The following is an 18,154-nucleotide window of genomic DNA, read 5'->3' on the forward strand; positions in this document are numbered from 1 at the left end:
ATAAAAAGTAAATAATGCGGTATCAAAACAAACATCCTGGAATGACACCTCTGCTCTGCAGACATTCAGATACTCATTGGTTCCACTTATTCTAGACTTCAGGCCATTTCAATTGCCCCTTAATTAGAACAGCACCTTTTTTCCTATCCAGAGCTCTCCTATGCCTATGACATCATAGCTCACTTAAAAGTCACCAATAAAGTTGGTGAAATCTCTTCCCATTTTGTAGGCTGCTGTTTGGGGCTATTGATATGCCCTTTGCCTTACAGAAACTTTCGGTTCCATCAGGTCCCCTTCACTGATGGTTGTTGTTATTGCTTCGGCAATTGGTATTCTGTTCAGGAAGTTGTCTCCTGTGCCAGTTCATTCAAGGCTGCTCCACACTTTCTCTTCTATCAGATTTACTGTTTTGGTTTTATGTTGAGATCTTTGATCCACTTAGATTTGGGTTTTATAGTGATAAATATGGATCTATTTGCATTCTTCTGTATGCAACATCCAATTAGACCAGCACCATTTAGTAAAGATGCTTCCTTTTCTCCATTGTACAATTTTGGCTTCTTTGTAAAAAGCCAAGTGCCCATAGTGGTTGGATTTACCTCTGAGTCCTTTATTCTATTCTGTTGATGAACTTGTCTGTTTTTATGCTGATATTATGCAGTTATTATTACTAATGCTCTGTAGTACAGCTTGAAATCAGGACAGCGATACCTTCAGAAGTTCTTTAATTGTACAGGATTGTTTTAGCTATCCTGGGTCTCTTGTTTTTTCATATGAAGTTGAGTATTATTCTCTCACAGTCTGTAAATAATTGTGTTGGAATTTTGATGGAAAATGCATTGAATCTGTAAACTGCCTTTGGTAAGATGGCTGTTTTTACTATATTACTCCTGCAGATCTATGAGCACGGGAGATGCTCTTCTAACATTTTCAGTTTTGTTCGTCAGAGACTTGTAGTTCTTGTCATACAGTGCTTTCACTTGCTTGGTTAGAGACATGTCAAGATACTTCATATTATTTGTAGTTATTATGAAGGGTGTTATTTCCTTAATTTCTTGCTCAGTCCATTTATCATTTGTATATAGGAGGGCTACTGATTTTTTTAGATTAATTTTGTATCCAGGCACTTTGTTGAAGGTGTTGTTGTTGTTGTTAATAATTTTTTTACAGTACAGTTGTTATCCCCCCCCTGGTCCACCCTCTGAGAGTTCCTTATCCCATTCCTCCTCCCCCATCTCCAAGAGAATGTCCCCACACACCCACACCCCTCCAGGCCTCCCCATTTCCTTGGGTCTCAAGTCTCTTATAAGTTAGGTGCATCTTCTCTCATTGAGACCAGACCAGGCAGTCCCTTGTTGTATATGTGTCAGGGGCCTTGGACCAGGTAGTGTATGTTGCCTGGTTGGTGGCTCAGTGTCTGAGAGATTTTGTTTGTCTAGGTTTGTTGAGACTGCTGGTCTTCCTATGGGGTCACTCTCCTCCACTTCTTCTAGCCTTTTCCTAATTCAACCACAAGGGTCCCTGACTTCAGGCCACTGGTTGGGTGTAAGAATCTGCTTCTATCTCAGACAGATGCTTGTTGGGGTTCTTGGAGGGCAGCCAAGCTAGGCTCCTGTCTGTAAGTAAATCACAGTGTCAGTAATAGGCCTTGGAGCCTCCCCTTGAGATGGGCCCCAATTTGGGCAAGAAAATATACTAGGCCTCCTTTCCCTCAGTCTCTTCTCTAATTTTGTCCCTGCAGTTCTTTTAGACAGGAACAATTCTGGGTCAGAGGTTTTGACTGTGAGATGGCAACCCCATTCCTCCACTTGATGCCCTGTCTTTCTACTGAAGGTGGACTCTACAAGTTCCCTCTCCCCACTGTTGGGCATTTCATTTAAGGTCCCTCCCTTTGAGTCTTGAGATTCTCTCACTTCCCAGGTCTCTGGTACATTCTAGAGGGTCTCCCCAAGCTCCTACCTCCTGAGATCACATATTTCCATTCATTCTGCTGGCCCTCAGGGCTTCACTCCTGCTCCCCGCCCCCAATACTTGATCATTTTCCCCCTTTCCTCTACTCCTCCCTCTCCCACTCAGTTCCCTCCCTCCCTCCCCTTGGCCCTCTTCCTTCTTCTCCCTCCCAAGTGGGATTAAAGCATTCTCACTTAGATCCTTTGTTAACCTTCTTCAGTTCTGTGGATTGTATCCTAGGTATTCTATACATTTTAAGCTAATATCCACTTAATAGTGAGTACATACATCGCATTTCCTTTTGGGTCTGAGATACCTCACTCAAGATGATATTTTCTAGATCCATTCATTTGCCTGCAAAACTCATGATGCCCTCATTCTTAATAGCTGAATAATATTCCATTGTGTAAATGAACTACATTTTCTGTATCCATTCTTCCATTGTGGGGCATCTGAGTTGTTTCCAGCTTCTGGCTATCACAAGTGAGGTTGCTATGAACATAGTGGAGCACATGCCCTGTGGCATACTGGGGCATCTTTTGGTATATGCCCAGGAGTGGTATAGCTTGGTCTTTACGTAGAACTATTTCCAGTTTTCTGAGGAATCTCCAGATTGATTTCCAGAGTGGTTGTACCAGTTTGCAATCCCACCAACAAAGGAGAAGTATTCCCCTTTCTCCACATTCTCAAGAACATGTACTGTCATCTGATTTTTTATCTTAGCCATTCTGATTGGTATAAGGTGGAATCTCGAGGTCATTTTGATATTCATTTCCCTGATCACTAAGGACTTTGAACATTTCTTCAAATGTTTCTCAGCCATCAAGATTCCTCTGTTGTGAATTCTCTGTTTAGTTCTCTATACATTTTTGTGATTGGGTTGTTTGGTTTTTTAGAAGTTAGCTTTTTTACTTCTTTATATATTTTGGATATTAGCCCTCTATCAGATATGGGCCTAGTGAAGATTTTTTTTTCCCAAATTGTAGGTTGATGATTTGTCCTGTTGATTGTTGTTTGCCTTACAGAAGCTTTTCAGTTTTGTGAGGCCCAATTTATCAATTCTTGATATTAGAACCTGAGCCATTGGAGCTCTTTGGGAAATTCCTTCCCACAGGAAGAATCAAAACCAAAAGCTTATTCTTTGAGAAAATCAACAAGATAGACAAACCCTTAGTCAGACAAACTCTTAGACTAACCAGACAGCAGAGAGACAGTATCCAAATTAATAAAATCAGAAATGAAAGAGAAGATATAGCAACAGAAATAGAGGAAATTAAAAAATCATCAGATCCTACAAGTCCCCTTCCTTTGAGTCTTGAGAGTCTCTCACCTGCCAGGTCTCTGGTACATTCTAGAGGTGTTGTTTGTCAAATGCTTTTTCAGCATCTAATAAAATGACCATGTGATTTTTTCTTTGAGTTTTTTAATATAGTTTATATAGTGAATTACATTAATGGATTTCCATACATTTAGCCATCCCTGCATTCCTGGGATGAAGCCTACCTGATTGCGCCGAATGATGGTTTTGATGAATTCTTGCATTCAGTTTGCTAGATTTTATTGAGTATTTTTGCATCGATATTCATAAGTGAAATTTGTCTGAAGTTCTCTTTCTTTGTTGGGTCTCTGTGTGGTTTAGGTATCAGAGTAATTGTGGCTTCATAGAATGAATTAGGTAGTGTTTCTTCTGTTTCTATTTTATGGAATAGTTTGAGGAGTATTGGTATTAGCTCTTCTTTGAAGACCTGGTAGAATTCTGCACTAAAGCCAACTGGCCCTAGGCTTTTTTTTTTTTTTTTTTTTTTTTTTTGATTGGGAGGTTTTTAATGACTTATTCTATTTCCTTAGGGGATATGGGCCTGTTTATATAGTTTACCTGCTCTTGATTTAACTTTGACACACTGTATCATTCTCAAAAAGCATCCATTTCATCTAGATTTTCCTGTTTGGTTGAGTATAGGCTTTTGTAGTAGGATCTGATGATTTTTTTTTTTAATTTCCTCTGTTTCTGTTACTGTGTCTCCCTTTTCATTTCTGATTTTATTAATTTGGATACTGTACCCTCTGGTTAGTATGGTTAAGGGTTTGTCTATCTTGTTGATTTTCTCAAAGAATCAGCTTTAGATTTTGCTGATTTTTCATAATGTTCTCTTTGTTTCTTCTCTTTGTTTCTTCATTGTGAAATGTGGTTGATTTCAGCCCTGATTTTGACTATTTCCTGCCTTCTACTCCTCCTGAGTGTGTTTGTTTCTTTTTCTTCTAGGGCTTTCAGGTTTGCTGTTAAGTTAGTGTATGATCTCTCCAATTTTTTATGAGGCATTTAGTGCTATGAATTTTCCTCTTAGTACTGCTTTCATTGTGTCCCATAAGTTTGGATATCTTGTGTCATCATTTTCCTTGAATTCTAAATAGTCTTTAATTTCTTTCTTTATTTCTTCCATGACCAAGTTATCATTGAGTAGAGTGTTGTTTAGTTTCCATGGATATGTGGGTTTTTCTGTTGTTTTCGTTGTTATTGAAGACCAACCTTATTCCTGGTGATCTGATAGGATCCATGGGATTATTTCAATCTTATTGTGTCTGTTGAGGCGTGTCTGTTGAGGCTTGCTTTTTGGCTGATTATATTATCAATTTTGGAGAAGGTACCACAAGGTGTTGAGAAGAAGGTATATTCTTTTGTTTTAGGGTGAAGTATTCTGGAGATGTCTGTTAAATCCATTTGGTTCATAACTTCTATTAGTTTCACTGTGTCTCTGTTTAGTTTCGGTTTCAATGACCTGCCCATTGGTGAGAGTGGGGTGTTGAAGTCTTCCACTATTATTGTGTGGTGTTCAATGTGTGTTTTGAAGTTTAGTAAAGTTTCTTTTATGAATGTGGGTGCCCTTGCGTTTGGGACATAGATGTTCAGAATTGAGACTTTCTCTTGGTGGATTTTTCCTTGGATGAATGTGAAGTGTCCTTTCCCATCACATTTGATAACTTTTGGTTGAAAGTCTGTCTTATTGTATATTATCCATGGAAGGCATCCCTTTTTCTGAGGAGAAGTGGGGGCATGAATGGGGAGATGGTATGAGGTAAGAGGGTGGGGCTGGGGGAAGAAGAGGCAGGGGAAGCTTCATGAGATGTAAAGTAAATAAATCACCGTGAAGATAAAAATCAAAAGAGGACTGAAAACTTTGGGTCACAGTGTGACTTTACAAGCTACTCAGTATCTGCTGCCTGCTCTGTAGGATTATGGTCCAAACAAGTGGGAAATGGCTAGTATCCTCATACTTGGGACAAATGGAATCATCTCTCCATAAGCTCCAATTGTTTTACTACCATGTTAACAAGTGTGTGCAAACACGTCTCTCTCCAAACCTGCTCTCTCTTCTACTTACAGGTACAAGAGGTTTGTGCTGGTGATAGGGAGAGAGAGGGGGGTTAGAGTTTAGCTTAGACCAGGGAAGAAGAAAAGAAAATCAGGGCCTGAGCTCAATTCATTTCTTGTTACCATACTTTATTTGTATATTTATTCTTTCAAAAGAAACCCTAAAAATTCTCTGTTGAAACCCAGAGGGCTTGGGCATAAAACTTGCAAAGGCCTGATGTGAGAGGTGAAAACACCCTTTCTCAATCAGGGTTAAATTTCTGAAATAATGTTCTCTCTTTGCATGTTTTGGGGAAGGATATTGGTAATATGGTTACAAAATCTTTAGCAGACACAAAATGGCAGTTTATAAAGGTCTCTAACTCCAATTCCAGGGGATCCATTGCTGTCTTCTGGCCTCTACGGGCACAAGACATTCACATAATGTACATACATACATCTGGGCAAAGTACTCAGTTATAAAATAAACACACACACACACACATGTATACGCACTTAAACACCACAACCTGGTTTGGCTCTTAAGAATTGTTTTTACATTTTAACACAGTTGCAAAAAATGGAACAATAATATTTGTGACATGGGAAGATTGCATAAAATTCAAGCTTCAGTGCCCATTTAAATAAAGATTTATGGAAACATACCAACACTCCATCATTGACTCATTGATTCATGATCAAGAGAGTTGGAGGGACAGGAAGAAGGCATAAATGGTTAGACACAGTGCTCAGGAATGAAATTCTCAAAAATAAAAACATTAAAGTTAAATTTTTAAAAAGACAAATTCTGAAGAAGCAAAGGGTCAGGAAGGGCTGCTTCTCTTCAGTTGATGTTCTCCATTGGATACGCCAAGACCAGGAAACAGCGCTGTGTGCTTCCAAGGTAGCCTTCCTACCTCACCTGACACAGTCAACATAAACTAGTCAAGGTGTTAGGAATTTTGTGTTTTCTTTGCCTCCCTCCCCCCCCCCCCCCCGCCAGTTTCTTGAAACACGGTTACTCTTTGTAGCCCTGGCTATCCTGGAACTTCCTCTGTAGACCAGGCTGGCCTCCAACTCAGAATCTGCCTGCCTCTGCCTCCCAAGTGCTGGGATTAAGGTCCTGTCCCACCACCGCCTGGCAAGTAACTACTAGATAAATACTCTAATAGAATTTTTGTGCCATAAGACAAGGAGGACTGTTTAATCCCCCGCTTCCCTCCAACATAAAGGAAGGGCCACCCAGAGATTCTAGGCCAACTCAGTGGGAGAAAATAACCTGTAAGCTGCACCGGCTGCTCTCATTCCTCCACTGATGGTCCTAGTCAGATGTTTTACACATAGATACTGGGCAAAATTATAAAATGGAACCAGGAAGTGCAGACTGGGGAGGTCATACAGAATTTTTGTACATAGTGAATTATAGACACAGGGGTTAAAATTTAAAGTCTTGTTCTCTGGAGTCCATTACTGGGCAGTGGCAAGTTTTTGCTATGTTACACTAAATTCCTTTCTTTCCTTCTTTTCATTGCTCTTTCTTTCTTTCTTTCTTTCTTTCTTTCTTTCTTTCTTTCTTTCTTTCTTCCTTCCTTCCTTCCTTCCTTCCTTCCTTCCTTCCTTCCTTCCTTTCTTACTCCCTCCCTCCCTCCCTTCCTTTCTTTCTTCCTGCCTGCCTCCCAAGAGCACCAAGGGGTTTGACTACATTTTCCAGGTCTTCAACTTTTAGGCTTAAGTAATTCTCGGTGTCCACAGTAGTCAGGACAACCACTTTGACATACGGAAAATTGTTTCTCAAGCTGAAATGCTGTTCTCAAAATCATTTTACTGTTGGAGTCTTTCCAGGTCTCTGAAGAACAGCAGTATGGCTATTTTTCACGTGCATGTATAGCAGGTGCCCAAGCATCTAGAAAGTTCTTAGGTACTTTGATAGCAAGGAGCTGTGATTCCTTCCATCATATTTCAGTAACTATGAAATGAAACAAGATACCCCACTTAGGCCTCACTTTATTGATTGCTCATAATTTGTATTTTTTAAAACACATTATAGCCATTTTTAAATTGCAGTGATAAAATACTTGCATGTTTTCAAAGGGACAGGGTAAATTTGACTCATAAATAATTATTATTGAAGATGGTTATTTTGCCAGACATTGTTGTACATAGCTATAATCCAGTCCTCAGAAGGATGTAATAGGAGGATCCTGAGTTTGAGGCCAGCCTAGGTTACACAGTGAGACTTTGGCTTTAAAAAAAATTAAAAATTATTGGGGCTGAAAGATAGCTCAGCAATTACCCTTGTAGGTCCTGCAGAGAACCCAGATTCAGTTCCCAGCACCCTTATGGTGGCTCACAACCATCTGTGACTCTAGTCTAAAAGAATCTAATACCCTTTTCTGACCTCTCCGGGTACAAGGCACATACTTGGTACCCAGATATACACATAGGCAAATCATTCATACATATAAAATGATAAAATAAATCTAAAATAATAATGATATAAGCTCTTGAATTTATAAGCTGCTTCGTGTGAAAGAAAAGTTAATATCCATGGGCAGTAAGCAGGAAGGCTGCAGCAGAGTCAGTACTGGTATGAAGAACCCCATCTTACCTACCCTTGCTGCTCACAGGAACCAACCACGTCCTTGCTATGAAAAGCTGAGTGTCAGTGCCCCTGGCTCTCAGAAACACACTGCTAACATTACTGTCCTGCTTCTGTGTTGACAGAAGACAAGCCCAACCACCTACATTAGAACCACAGACAGGAAGCATGTTCGAGCTGTGCCCTCGGATTACGTGTAATATTAAAACTCTTTGGAGCATAAGATGGCTTTTGAAATTTGAAGATTAAATGGATTAGAGCATCCTGGTCATTCTGTGGTATTTCTCAGTCTTGTTCGATCAGCCTATACCCTAGATGGGATTTCCCAGAAAGAGAAAAGTTACTTCAGATTTGTGGAGAGAGATTCCCTATTACATTCTGTGGATTAATTAGCTACTCAATTGATAACCTTTAACTATCAATTTTTGTCTCTATATCACAAGACAATTAAATTTCAGAACACTTGAAGAGCCAAGACTAAACAATTTTTAACTTTATTAAATGGAAGGGATGGAGGCTGGAGAGCCTGCTCAGTGGTTAAGAGATCATACTGCAGAGGACCCAAGTTCAATTCCCATGGCCTATTTGGAGTGGCTCACAACCACCAGATCCCCCAGTTACAGAGAATCCAGTACTTTCTTCAGGCCTCTATGAGTACCCTCACTCACTTGTGTACATTCACACACACACACACACACACACACACACCATGTAAAAAAGAGGAAATGAAAGAAAAATTTCTTCAGTAAGAGACAAAACCAAGTACCATGAAAAGAAAATCTGATATAACACACATGGGCCATGTTTAAACTTTCCATAGATAACATGGGTGAATATGGAGCAAAGACCCAGTAAGACATTTATTCTTTGTAAACTGCCCTCAGCCATCCATCCACAGAGTAGAGGCATGCTTGCTGAGGCCATTAATGACCTAAAAGCATATGCAAATGTAATTTGCTTTAAAAAAGTCAAAGAGCTCATCCAGCCACGGTGCTGCATGTCTGTCTTTTTAGCACTAAGGAGGCTAAAGAAGAAGGAGTCTCACAAGTTCAAAGCCAGCCTGAGCCACAAATACTCAAAACACTTCTATTAACAATAATAATAGACTAAGAAAGTTAAAAAAAAAAAAAGCCCCAAACAATGAGACACTTTTCACTCTCTGTCCAGGCAGACTACAAATACTGAACTACAAACGCTGCTTATCATACAAGGAAGGGAGGCCCCTTGAATGTGTGTGTGTCATCAGAGTGGGATGAGGGAGGGGAGGAAAGAGGCTTACACTAAAAACAAAATTGAGAATGTTGATCAGTTTATAATAAGAAACACGTCTCCTTCAACCTAGCCATTCTACTGCCATGTAACTGTTTCTAGAAAAATAGCATGTGTAGGAAGAGACATATACGAGGACATACAGTAATTAATAAGGAAAACCAAAGTAAAGTGCTCATGTGGGCATGACTGAATACAGTAAGGAGCATTATGCAACAGTTTAAAGGAAGTTACAGTACACCGTGTACAGGAAAGCTCTCTATGTTGTCACTTAGTGAAAAGACTATATTTCAGTTTAGTAACAAGCTATGAAGCTATTTTAACATTGGTGTGAGAGTATATGTTCTTGTAATCAATGTGGTATCATTTATTAATGAATCGAAAGAAAACTGTAATGTGTTTCTAATCACATATGTGAAGGCTCTGAGAGAGGTCAAAGGGATGTCCTTATGGGTGGGAGGGTAGCCACATTTTGCTGTGTCCTCTGCAGAACGCAATTTGCCTAGGTGAAGCTGGGTTGTCTGCTATTCTTTCCTTAAGAGTTAACTAACTCTTAAGTTTCCTTAAGAGTTAAAGCTCCTATAATTCCAGAAGTTGTTATTTACTCAGTTAAATTGGAAACAATGTAAAAAGCTTGTGAGAGGCCTTCCAGAACCTGCTCATATTTCCACCTTTCCCAATTGTACTGCTGTCCTAAAACACCAACTTTGGGGCTCCACAGTCAACTTAGTTAACTGTAAAGTGAGCCTGGTCATTGCTCACACACTTGCCGTCTCAGAACATCTGGGCAGAAAGGGAGTCTTTTATACCATTTGCTCATTCTCTGCCCATAAGTATTAACTGAGAAGGTGAGCTTTAAAACGCTTTTTTATCCCCTGCAAGCACTTGGAGCAATAACAATAACAATTCTGAAATGTCAAGGTACCTTGGTTAAAAAAAAAAAAAAATCCAAACACCAAAAGCAACTCCCCACACACTATAGGGGTAAAAATAACATATATCTATAATTATATCATAAGTTAAACAAAATAGATGAAAGATTTTGCCAAGTGTCCTAACAACTCCCTAGCTTCAGAAATAGCAACATGTTACTTTCAGGTTTTTGTGGGGGTTTTTTGTTTTTTTTTAAAGTATCTTAAAAATAGGGTTAGGTAAGCTTATGGAAAACTTATTATTTTTATTTTATACCTTAGTAAATTCAACAAAATCAAACCAAATTAACCAGAATTAAGTTTAGGGCTTTTTTTTTTTTTCTCTGAGCAGGGTTTATTTTTTTGTCCCTCCCCCAACAAAGGTGCCTTCCACACACTCAACAGGAGCTTCCCTCACCCCAAGGCTGCTTCAAAGGGCAACTCCCACATCTGAGGTTGATGCTACAGGTACACCACCACTTCACAGACTGGGAGAGTCTAAGTAAAAATCAATCTAGGAAAAGGTGCAATTTAATATGCCGATAAAGGTGTCTGAGCTGTTATAAAAAATAGATACTTCCCCTCACACACAGGCTGCATCCTGGAACATTTTCTGTGAACTGTTCGGAAAACACTTTCATTTTTAACACGGGCCTTCTACTGTTCTTGCACTGCAAAATAGACCCGAACCATTAAGTCCCCCAGTCCAATGGAGAAGTGATATATTAATTTTCAGTGACCTCATATGAGACTAAGGTGTGTGTGGGAAATGTATATTTGTTTAATTCTGTATCTCTTATGCGCGGCGGTGGGGGTCAGTGGGGGAGGAGGCTGTGAAACTAACGTGCCAATGTATCGCAAGTCCCCGGGATTTTTTTTTTTTTAACGCATGTAAACACATTGAAACACTAAAGATCCCAAAATTCCTTTGTTCTGTACAATAGCATCACTGTAGCACACAGTTCCGTAAAACAGTAGAATATTGTGAAATCAGAATCACATTTGCGATTACTACCTCGTCTCTGGGAAGGGCAGCTGGGAAGGTTGCACCCCAATGCCTACAGAGCGAGCATCTTTACACAGAGACCGCGAAAGAGAATGGACTCTTTCTTCCTACGGATTGTCCCGCCCAAACTTGCCCGCTGAAAATCGACGGTTGAAATGGTCGGATTTGTCCCTAGGGTTTAAGCCGCTGAGGTGGCATCTGTGAATCAGAGCCTACCCACAACCTACTGCCCAAGCGCAGCGCAAAAGGCAGCAAATGCAGTAAGGCCAAGAAACATCGTATCACAGAAACCCGGGAACAGCACAAAAGGCAATCAATCAAACCATAGTGCACATCTGCCTGGAGCGCAAAAATGAAAAGCCAGTCTCCTTGCTGATTTAGATTTTTGCCTTGCTGAGTTTCTTGCTAATTGAGGAGATAGCAATTTTGAAGAATCGAGGGTGAGATTAGTTCTGGAAATATCAGGTTTATTATATATTTTAGCCACTTCTAGACCACGTAAAAGGCAGATTCTTAGGTGGGGCTCTACATCAGCCCTGTGTGGCTATCCTTAAGGGAGAAAAATCCAAATGATGCTAATTCTTTCGAGTATTTTTCGTGTTTAAATCTTCTTTAGCTCTTAAAAGATAACCGGTACCAAGAACAGCGCAGGGGGAGGGGGGGAACCACCGGAGCAGGAGGCTTGGTGCTCCACCTATGTGACCCTCTGAGCTGTCACAATTTCTTGAAGCTTCTCCCATCCAACTGCGCAGTCTTTGGGAGGTTACAAATCACATCCTAGAGAATGTGGTAGCTATTCTTTCTTCTTGCTCCACAGGACTTTAGGCTCTAAGCCTGGGGTGCATGTAGATCCAAGTCTCCTCCTCGCACTCTGTCTTCTGCACACCTGGCATGGCAGCACCGGCACCCGAGCTCGCCTTGCTCCACCTCTGTCTTCCCGCATCTCTACCTCTGCAGTGCTATTCCCGGGAAGCGGAGGCTTGCCTGGCCTTGACCTCCATGGCCTGGACTTCGCTGGCCAGCCCAGAGACACCAAAGGGGGTTCCCAGGTGCAAGAGACTCTAACCGTCAGCTAACCAGGAGGGAAACACCTGGGGTGTCTCTGCCACCTCCTTGCTCCCGGCCTCGCTTGGTGACATTTCCGGCACTAGTCGTAGCTAAGACGCAGGATTTGCACCGCAACCTCTGTACCGGTGACGCGAGCCCCAGGATCCGGGCAGCTTCTCGGATTACTCCCTGGAGCGCAAAAGGAAAAGAAAGAGCAGGTCTTGCTAGGCGCAGCTAGGCGAAAGCATCCGGTAGCGGTGCCCCGCCAGGAGGACGCGACTGCCCCGGGCTCCGGCGTAGCCGGCGGCTGCGTCTACGCGCGAGGGGTTAACTGCAGCACCCGCGGCCCGGCGGGCGCAATCGCTTCCTCTCTCCCCGCCCGGGAACCTGAATACGGCGCCCGCGGGATGTTCGCAAGCTGGGCCAGGCAGTCGGGAAACATGAGAAGGCTTCGGTATTCCGGTTCCCGGGCCGCGCGCGCCCGTCTGGGTAAATAAAGCCGAGACGACGCCGGTGGCCCCGGTGAATGCGTCGGAGCCTGCGCCGAGAACATGCGGTGGGGATGGGAGTGTGCCTAGTCCCGAGCCGGGACAGTAAGCCGCTGGCTGCGGGCTCCGCGGCCACAGGTACGGCCCCGACTCCCCTTTCCGGAGCGCTGAACTCTAGGCTCACTGAGGCTGGGGCGCCACAGATCCTCTGCTCCCTGCATGCTCCCCCGCCCCCGCTCGGTTTTCCCCTCCCCCACCTCCGTCTGAGAGCCAGTTGGGGGGACGCGCCCGGGTGTCGGTCAAAGCTAGAGGGTGGGTCTGGGAAGCAGCTAACAACCCACCTGGCCGCCCTCGCTTTGCTTTTTAATTATCCGCCGGGCAGTTCTGCAGGGATCGCGCCAGTCAGCACTGCTAGGAGCGAATCTGGGTAAGTGTAGAGCACAGGGACTGATGTAGGGTGTTGGGGACCTCCAACAGGACCCCAGGGAGAATTAAGAACCGCAGGTCTCCACTGCATCGTGCCTTGCGCCCGTTGCAATAATTCAGGGCTCCCCAGCCACCGTGCCTGCAGTCGCAGAGCTAGAGCGTTGGCAACGTTTGCAGACTGTGGGAAAGGTCCTAGGTGGCAAAGCTCACCAAGGCTTTGCTTGGAAAAGCGCGCTGTTGAGTTTTCGACCGGGCTGGTGGAAAGAGGTGGAATGGCACCGGGGAAGGGTGCTTGCACCCACTAAGAGGAGTGGACGTCAATCATTGGGATAGGGGCGCCAGGCTCACAAACTTGCTTTGACACTTATCGACGAGGCTGGATGCGCACTCCAGGCCCGTACCTGCCTGCACAGGATCAGCCCTAGGACACAACGCAGCGGCCACCAGAGGTCTGACTTCCCTTTCCACACCAATACTACTGACTGTTGCCTAGTTGCTGTGACTTGTCCTAAATGTTGCGTGTAGCAGTAGCTACACTTCGATGACAAGAGGAAGGGGAGGGAGGCATTGGCGAGTGTAGGCGCTGCATCTTCGAGAAACTGTGTGTGTGTGTGTGTGTGTGTGTGTGTGTGTGTGTGTGTTTTGAGGGGGTGCTGGCAGAGAGTTGAACGAGCTACCGGGAGTTGCATACGGAGCGAGGAGGGTGTTGGAGGGAGATCCTGTTGGTGGGCATGTTCCGATTCTCGCAGCAGTATTGTGGCTGTTCTGCAGCCGCGTGGCCTTGCTCCGGATGTCCGCACCTGGCGGGCTGAGGACCTGAGGCACCCCAGCTCCAGAGGTGAGCCCTGGGCTGTCTCGGAGCCTACAGTCTTAAAGGTGTGCGGGGTCTCTGCCATCTTGGAGGCTTCCGAAATGGGCTCGAATTCCTGCGAACTGTAATCCCCAGAGAATTGGACTTGGCACCTTCGCTAGGAATTCCCTAGCAAGATTGGGGTTCGGGGGGGGGGGGGTGATCCGTGACATCTTTGTCCTTAGACCGTTTAATTTTCAGGTTTGGGGCTCTATTTCTAACTTCCCATTGCCCTTATCCCACCGGGAGAGTTTAACAGAAAGACGCAGGGGGTCTCCGTCATACTGTCCAAGATCTAGAAAACACGAAAACTCGGACGCCAAGATTTGGGGTGCATTGACGCGTCCTTGTGGATGCAATTATTCATTCATGTTGCTTTAAATCGACTCTTCCTTCCAACCTCCGGATACCCCAGAAGAGGCTTTAATCCGTGTGGTGCTTAAAGAACATTTCCCTCACTTGTTTATTCTGCTTTGCTGTCCTGATCGTGTCTCTCTTAGAGACCGAAAGTTCCTTTGGAAATTGCTTTTCCTCAGTAGGTAAATTATTTGTTTGAAGTTCCTAGAGATGTGGGAGCTTGCTTGATCAGAGGAGCAGGGTAGGGAACTGTCCCAAGAGCGCTGTATGAGTGTGTAGGTAGCTAGGTATGGAAGAAGGGTATTCCCTGGTCACTAGCAGCAATACAGCCCCTCCCTTCAGCTCAACAGCCCAGCAGCCCTTCCAAATTCTGGGCTCCTGAGTTGCGGAAACCTGGGCACGGTGGGAAGTAACAATGCTGCGTCTTAATCCTCTAGAACCCGAGCCCTGCTGCGGAGCTCCCGGTGAACTCCGAGGCTCTGCGGCAAGGCCGCGCGTCCCTGCCAGCCCTCACCATGAACACTATCGTCTTCAACAAGCTCGGGGGAGCCGTGCTTTTTGAAGACCGAGGCACCCCAGATCGGGAACGTGGCAGCCGGCCATACGGTGGCGTCCTGGACAATCCACACACAGGCCCGGAGGTGGGCATTCAAGACGGTCCGCCCCTCAAGGACAACCTCAGCCTGAGACACCGGAGGACAGGGTATGCTCATATGCCGGGGCTGGTTCCGAAACGGTAGGGGAGGCGAGAAGCGGGTGGGGAAGTGTAACAAGATCAGGAGTTCACAGCTTCCAAGATTTACCGCCTCAAAACTGGGAGGATTAATTCCTTAGAACAGTTCAAAAGAAGCTTGATAAAAATGTAGTTGGCGCCCTGTCTTCCCGCATCTTGGGGACCCGGTGTAGTTTCGTGCTTCCTCTGTGGTATAGCAGGAGCAGATTGTGCGCTATGCGCTGTGACAAGGTAGAGTCAAACAGATGGTTCCCAGGTGAGACCTCAGGAGCTTCCTTTTCTGTCGCCGGAGGATCTTAACCCGGCCTGGGACTGCGTGTTGGGAAAGTGTACTCCCCAAGGGCGTCCTTGGCGCACACGGATCGGCGGAGCCCGCGGCGAGCCCGGAGAAAAAGGCTGCTGACCTGGAGGCTTTCGGTTCCTCGGGCTAAGAGGGTTGTCGGGGCCCAGGAACTCCAGGGCGAGCCAGTCCCGGGGTGTGCGGCGCAGTGCGTGCCTGGCAAGGTCCTTGCGGCACTTAAAGCAGTCAGCCCTCTTTAGAACCACAGCACCAGATGCTTATTTCGCTGCGCTGCTGCTTAGTAAAAGAGATTAGGCTTTCTCTGGCAGTTACTACCAGTCAGCGCAGGTAGAATTGCATTTCAAAGAGTTTAAAGAGCCTCGCGCCCTTGGGGCAGGGGCTCAGTCGCTAATGCGGGAACTGGAGCTGGGAGTGCGGCGACACCTCCCGGAGCCTCCCGGGAGCGCAGCACCCAGTGCCTGCTCCGGGGCCAGCTGCTCTGATTGTACTTCTTAGGAATCGGCTTTCCTGGGGTCTTTTAGAAACCTTTAGCTGTTGGGACAACATTTTGCGCATTTCACGCTCTTAAAGAGGGAAAGGCCTTAGAGCGCTTTTCAAGGGTCTGCTAATATTCCAGCTTCTCGCATTTTCAGAGCATTAAATGAAACAAACAAGAGTCCCAAGAGCCTAGGCAGCCATCATCGTTTGCTTTGTTTCCGGTGTCCAGTGTGTGTTCCCTGACCACTGGCGACCTACAGCCCCAGGACCCGAGCAAGAGCACTCGGAGGGCTGGCTCTCCTCGGAGGCCAGGGCCACTCAATAGCCCGAAGGAGAGGTCGAAGAAAGTGTCTACTATAGGTCCAGATCTGCAGTCTAGTGACCGGTTTTCCAACCACGTGGCGTTCGTCCCTACCCCTACATCCCTGCCTTACTGGGATCAAAATAGCTGCCCCTTTCAGTATAAATGTAAGGCCTTGCATTTGATGCGTGGCCAGGTGGCTATTCAGAAAGAAGTAAAGGAGCCGGTGCTCACACTAAGAAATAGTGGGGTTTCCTTTTCTTGTTTTGCCCTGACTTTGGAGCCTGTTAGAGTGGACTTGCTTTAGTATAGATACCCTGGGTTGCTGGGAGGTTGTGCATTGGGGGCGCACTGAGGTTAATCCCTGTTTGGGTGCTGACATCACAGAAATGCGATTTATCATGGAGGGCCTTCAGGCCACCCATAAGGTCCCGCTAATATGTCCCTCTCCTCTCCTCACGCCCCAGGGCCCGGCAGAATGGAGGGAAGGTGAGGCACAAGCGACAGGCCCTGCAAGACATGGCGCGGCCCCTTAAGCAGTGGCTTTACAAGCACCGTGACAACCCGTACCCTACGAAAACTGAGAAGATTCTCTTGGCTCTAGGCTCGCAGATGACGCTAGTACAGGTAATCCAGACTCCTCCAAACTGGGTCTCCCCGCTAGCGCTAGCTGGGGAGCAGAAGCGCAGTGCTCCTGGGATTGTGCCTCATCCTTCCTAGGATGGTACCTCTGAGTTCAGAGGCCGGTCCAGATCTTTGCCTTCTGTTGCCACGGAGGATGAAGTCTAGGCACAGGTGCCAGGTCCTGTCGTGGAAAGGGATTTCACCGCTATCAATCATCTCAGTGTGAATGATTGGGTCTAGTAGGAGTTTCCATGATGCATTGTTGCGGGAATGGAAGGCCAGCTACAGTGTGATACAAAAATGGGTAGGAATCTGGATTTAAGAGCAGCGGTGGGTAGGTGGGTAAGAATGGTCTACCTACCGTTATTTTCAGCCATTAATGTGCATCAGTTACCAGGAAGTCTACTTAGAGCGCAGGTTAAATCCTGCTCTGCTCACCATTCCTGATTTTGTAGTTCTGGGGCGGGGCCATAATGTGCATTTCTAATGAGTTCCCAGGTGATGCTGAGGACTCTGGTTTGACTTTGAGAACCCAGGAGCCTGCAGGTGCATATTGGACCCCAAGTTAAAACTCATGTACATACTAAGTAAAATTAAATATTATTCAGAGGTAGGTCACAAAACAGGAAAGGCTGGAAGAGGCTTTTAAAGGCTGCCTCATCCTGGCACAGCTGGAAGCCATAGCACTTTGCTGCTGCTTTCTGTTAGGCTAGGGAAAGAAGGCTCCATAGTTCACAGCAGCCAACCACGCCAGCCTGTTTCTCTTCTAGTGAACAGACACCGCCTTATATTTAACTAGCTTTTTTTTTTTTTTTTTTAAAGAAAAGCACAACCGGTATTTGGTATTCTCCCAAATACATACGTGCTACAGAGTAGTTACTATCAGTGCTTTACCAAGTTGAGTGGAAGCTGCAGGCAGAGGACTCCAATGACAAATCCTGGATTAAACGCTTTCCCATCACACTGCAGTGTTCCTGACTAAATGTAGTGATGCAAACTTTTGTGTAAACAGCAGATTCAGAACGAGGAGTCCACGGGGTGAGCTGGAAAGTACTTTATATTACCGGAGCTGAGAATTTCTTTTATATTACAGTAGCACATGCCTGAAAGTTTGGACATTTCATCAACCGTATGACAAGAGGATACTGTGAGATCCCAGATAAAACTGCACTCGATAAAATAAAAACCTCTTTCCAGAGTATTTAAGAATTACTGGAAAGTCTGACCGAGCATTCGTGTTGGCTTGTAGCAACTATCCGCAAAATTCGACCATTTATTTTTCTGCTTATTTTCAGAATACAGTTTTAGAGAAAAACATCTGCTTTCCTTCCTATTAACAGGAAATTGTAATAGTGGTGATTTGCCACAGCACTGGAGGCAAAACCCAATTCTGTATTCTTGGCTTGGGATCTATTTAGCACAAAACTGTGAACTTTGCAAGAGCAGTTTCTAAATAAGTTATTACA

General features: G+C 44.8%; 1 protein-coding gene across 1 annotated transcript in view; it reads left to right on the top strand.

Moving 5' to 3' along the window:
• Window positions 1-11,858: 11,858 nt before the first annotated feature.
• Mkx (mohawk homeobox) overlaps window positions 11,859-18,154 on the top strand; it is a 73,537-nt gene continuing 67,241 nt past the window's right edge. Inside the window, exons 1-3 of the mRNA XM_052157370.1 lie at window positions 11,859-12,757; window positions 14,690-14,955; window positions 16,532-16,691. Of these exons, the coding sequence (XP_052013330.1) occupies window positions 14,768-14,955; window positions 16,532-16,691 (348 nt within the window). The 5' untranslated portion in view covers window positions 11,859-12,757; window positions 14,690-14,767. The remainder of the gene's footprint in view (window positions 12,758-14,689; window positions 14,956-16,531; window positions 16,692-18,154) is intronic.

This window comes from Apodemus sylvaticus, chromosome 14 (assembly GCF_947179515.1).
Source record: "Apodemus sylvaticus chromosome 14, mApoSyl1.1, whole genome shotgun sequence".
In the NCBI taxonomy this organism is placed as follows: domain Eukaryota; kingdom Metazoa; phylum Chordata; class Mammalia; order Rodentia; family Muridae; genus Apodemus; species Apodemus sylvaticus.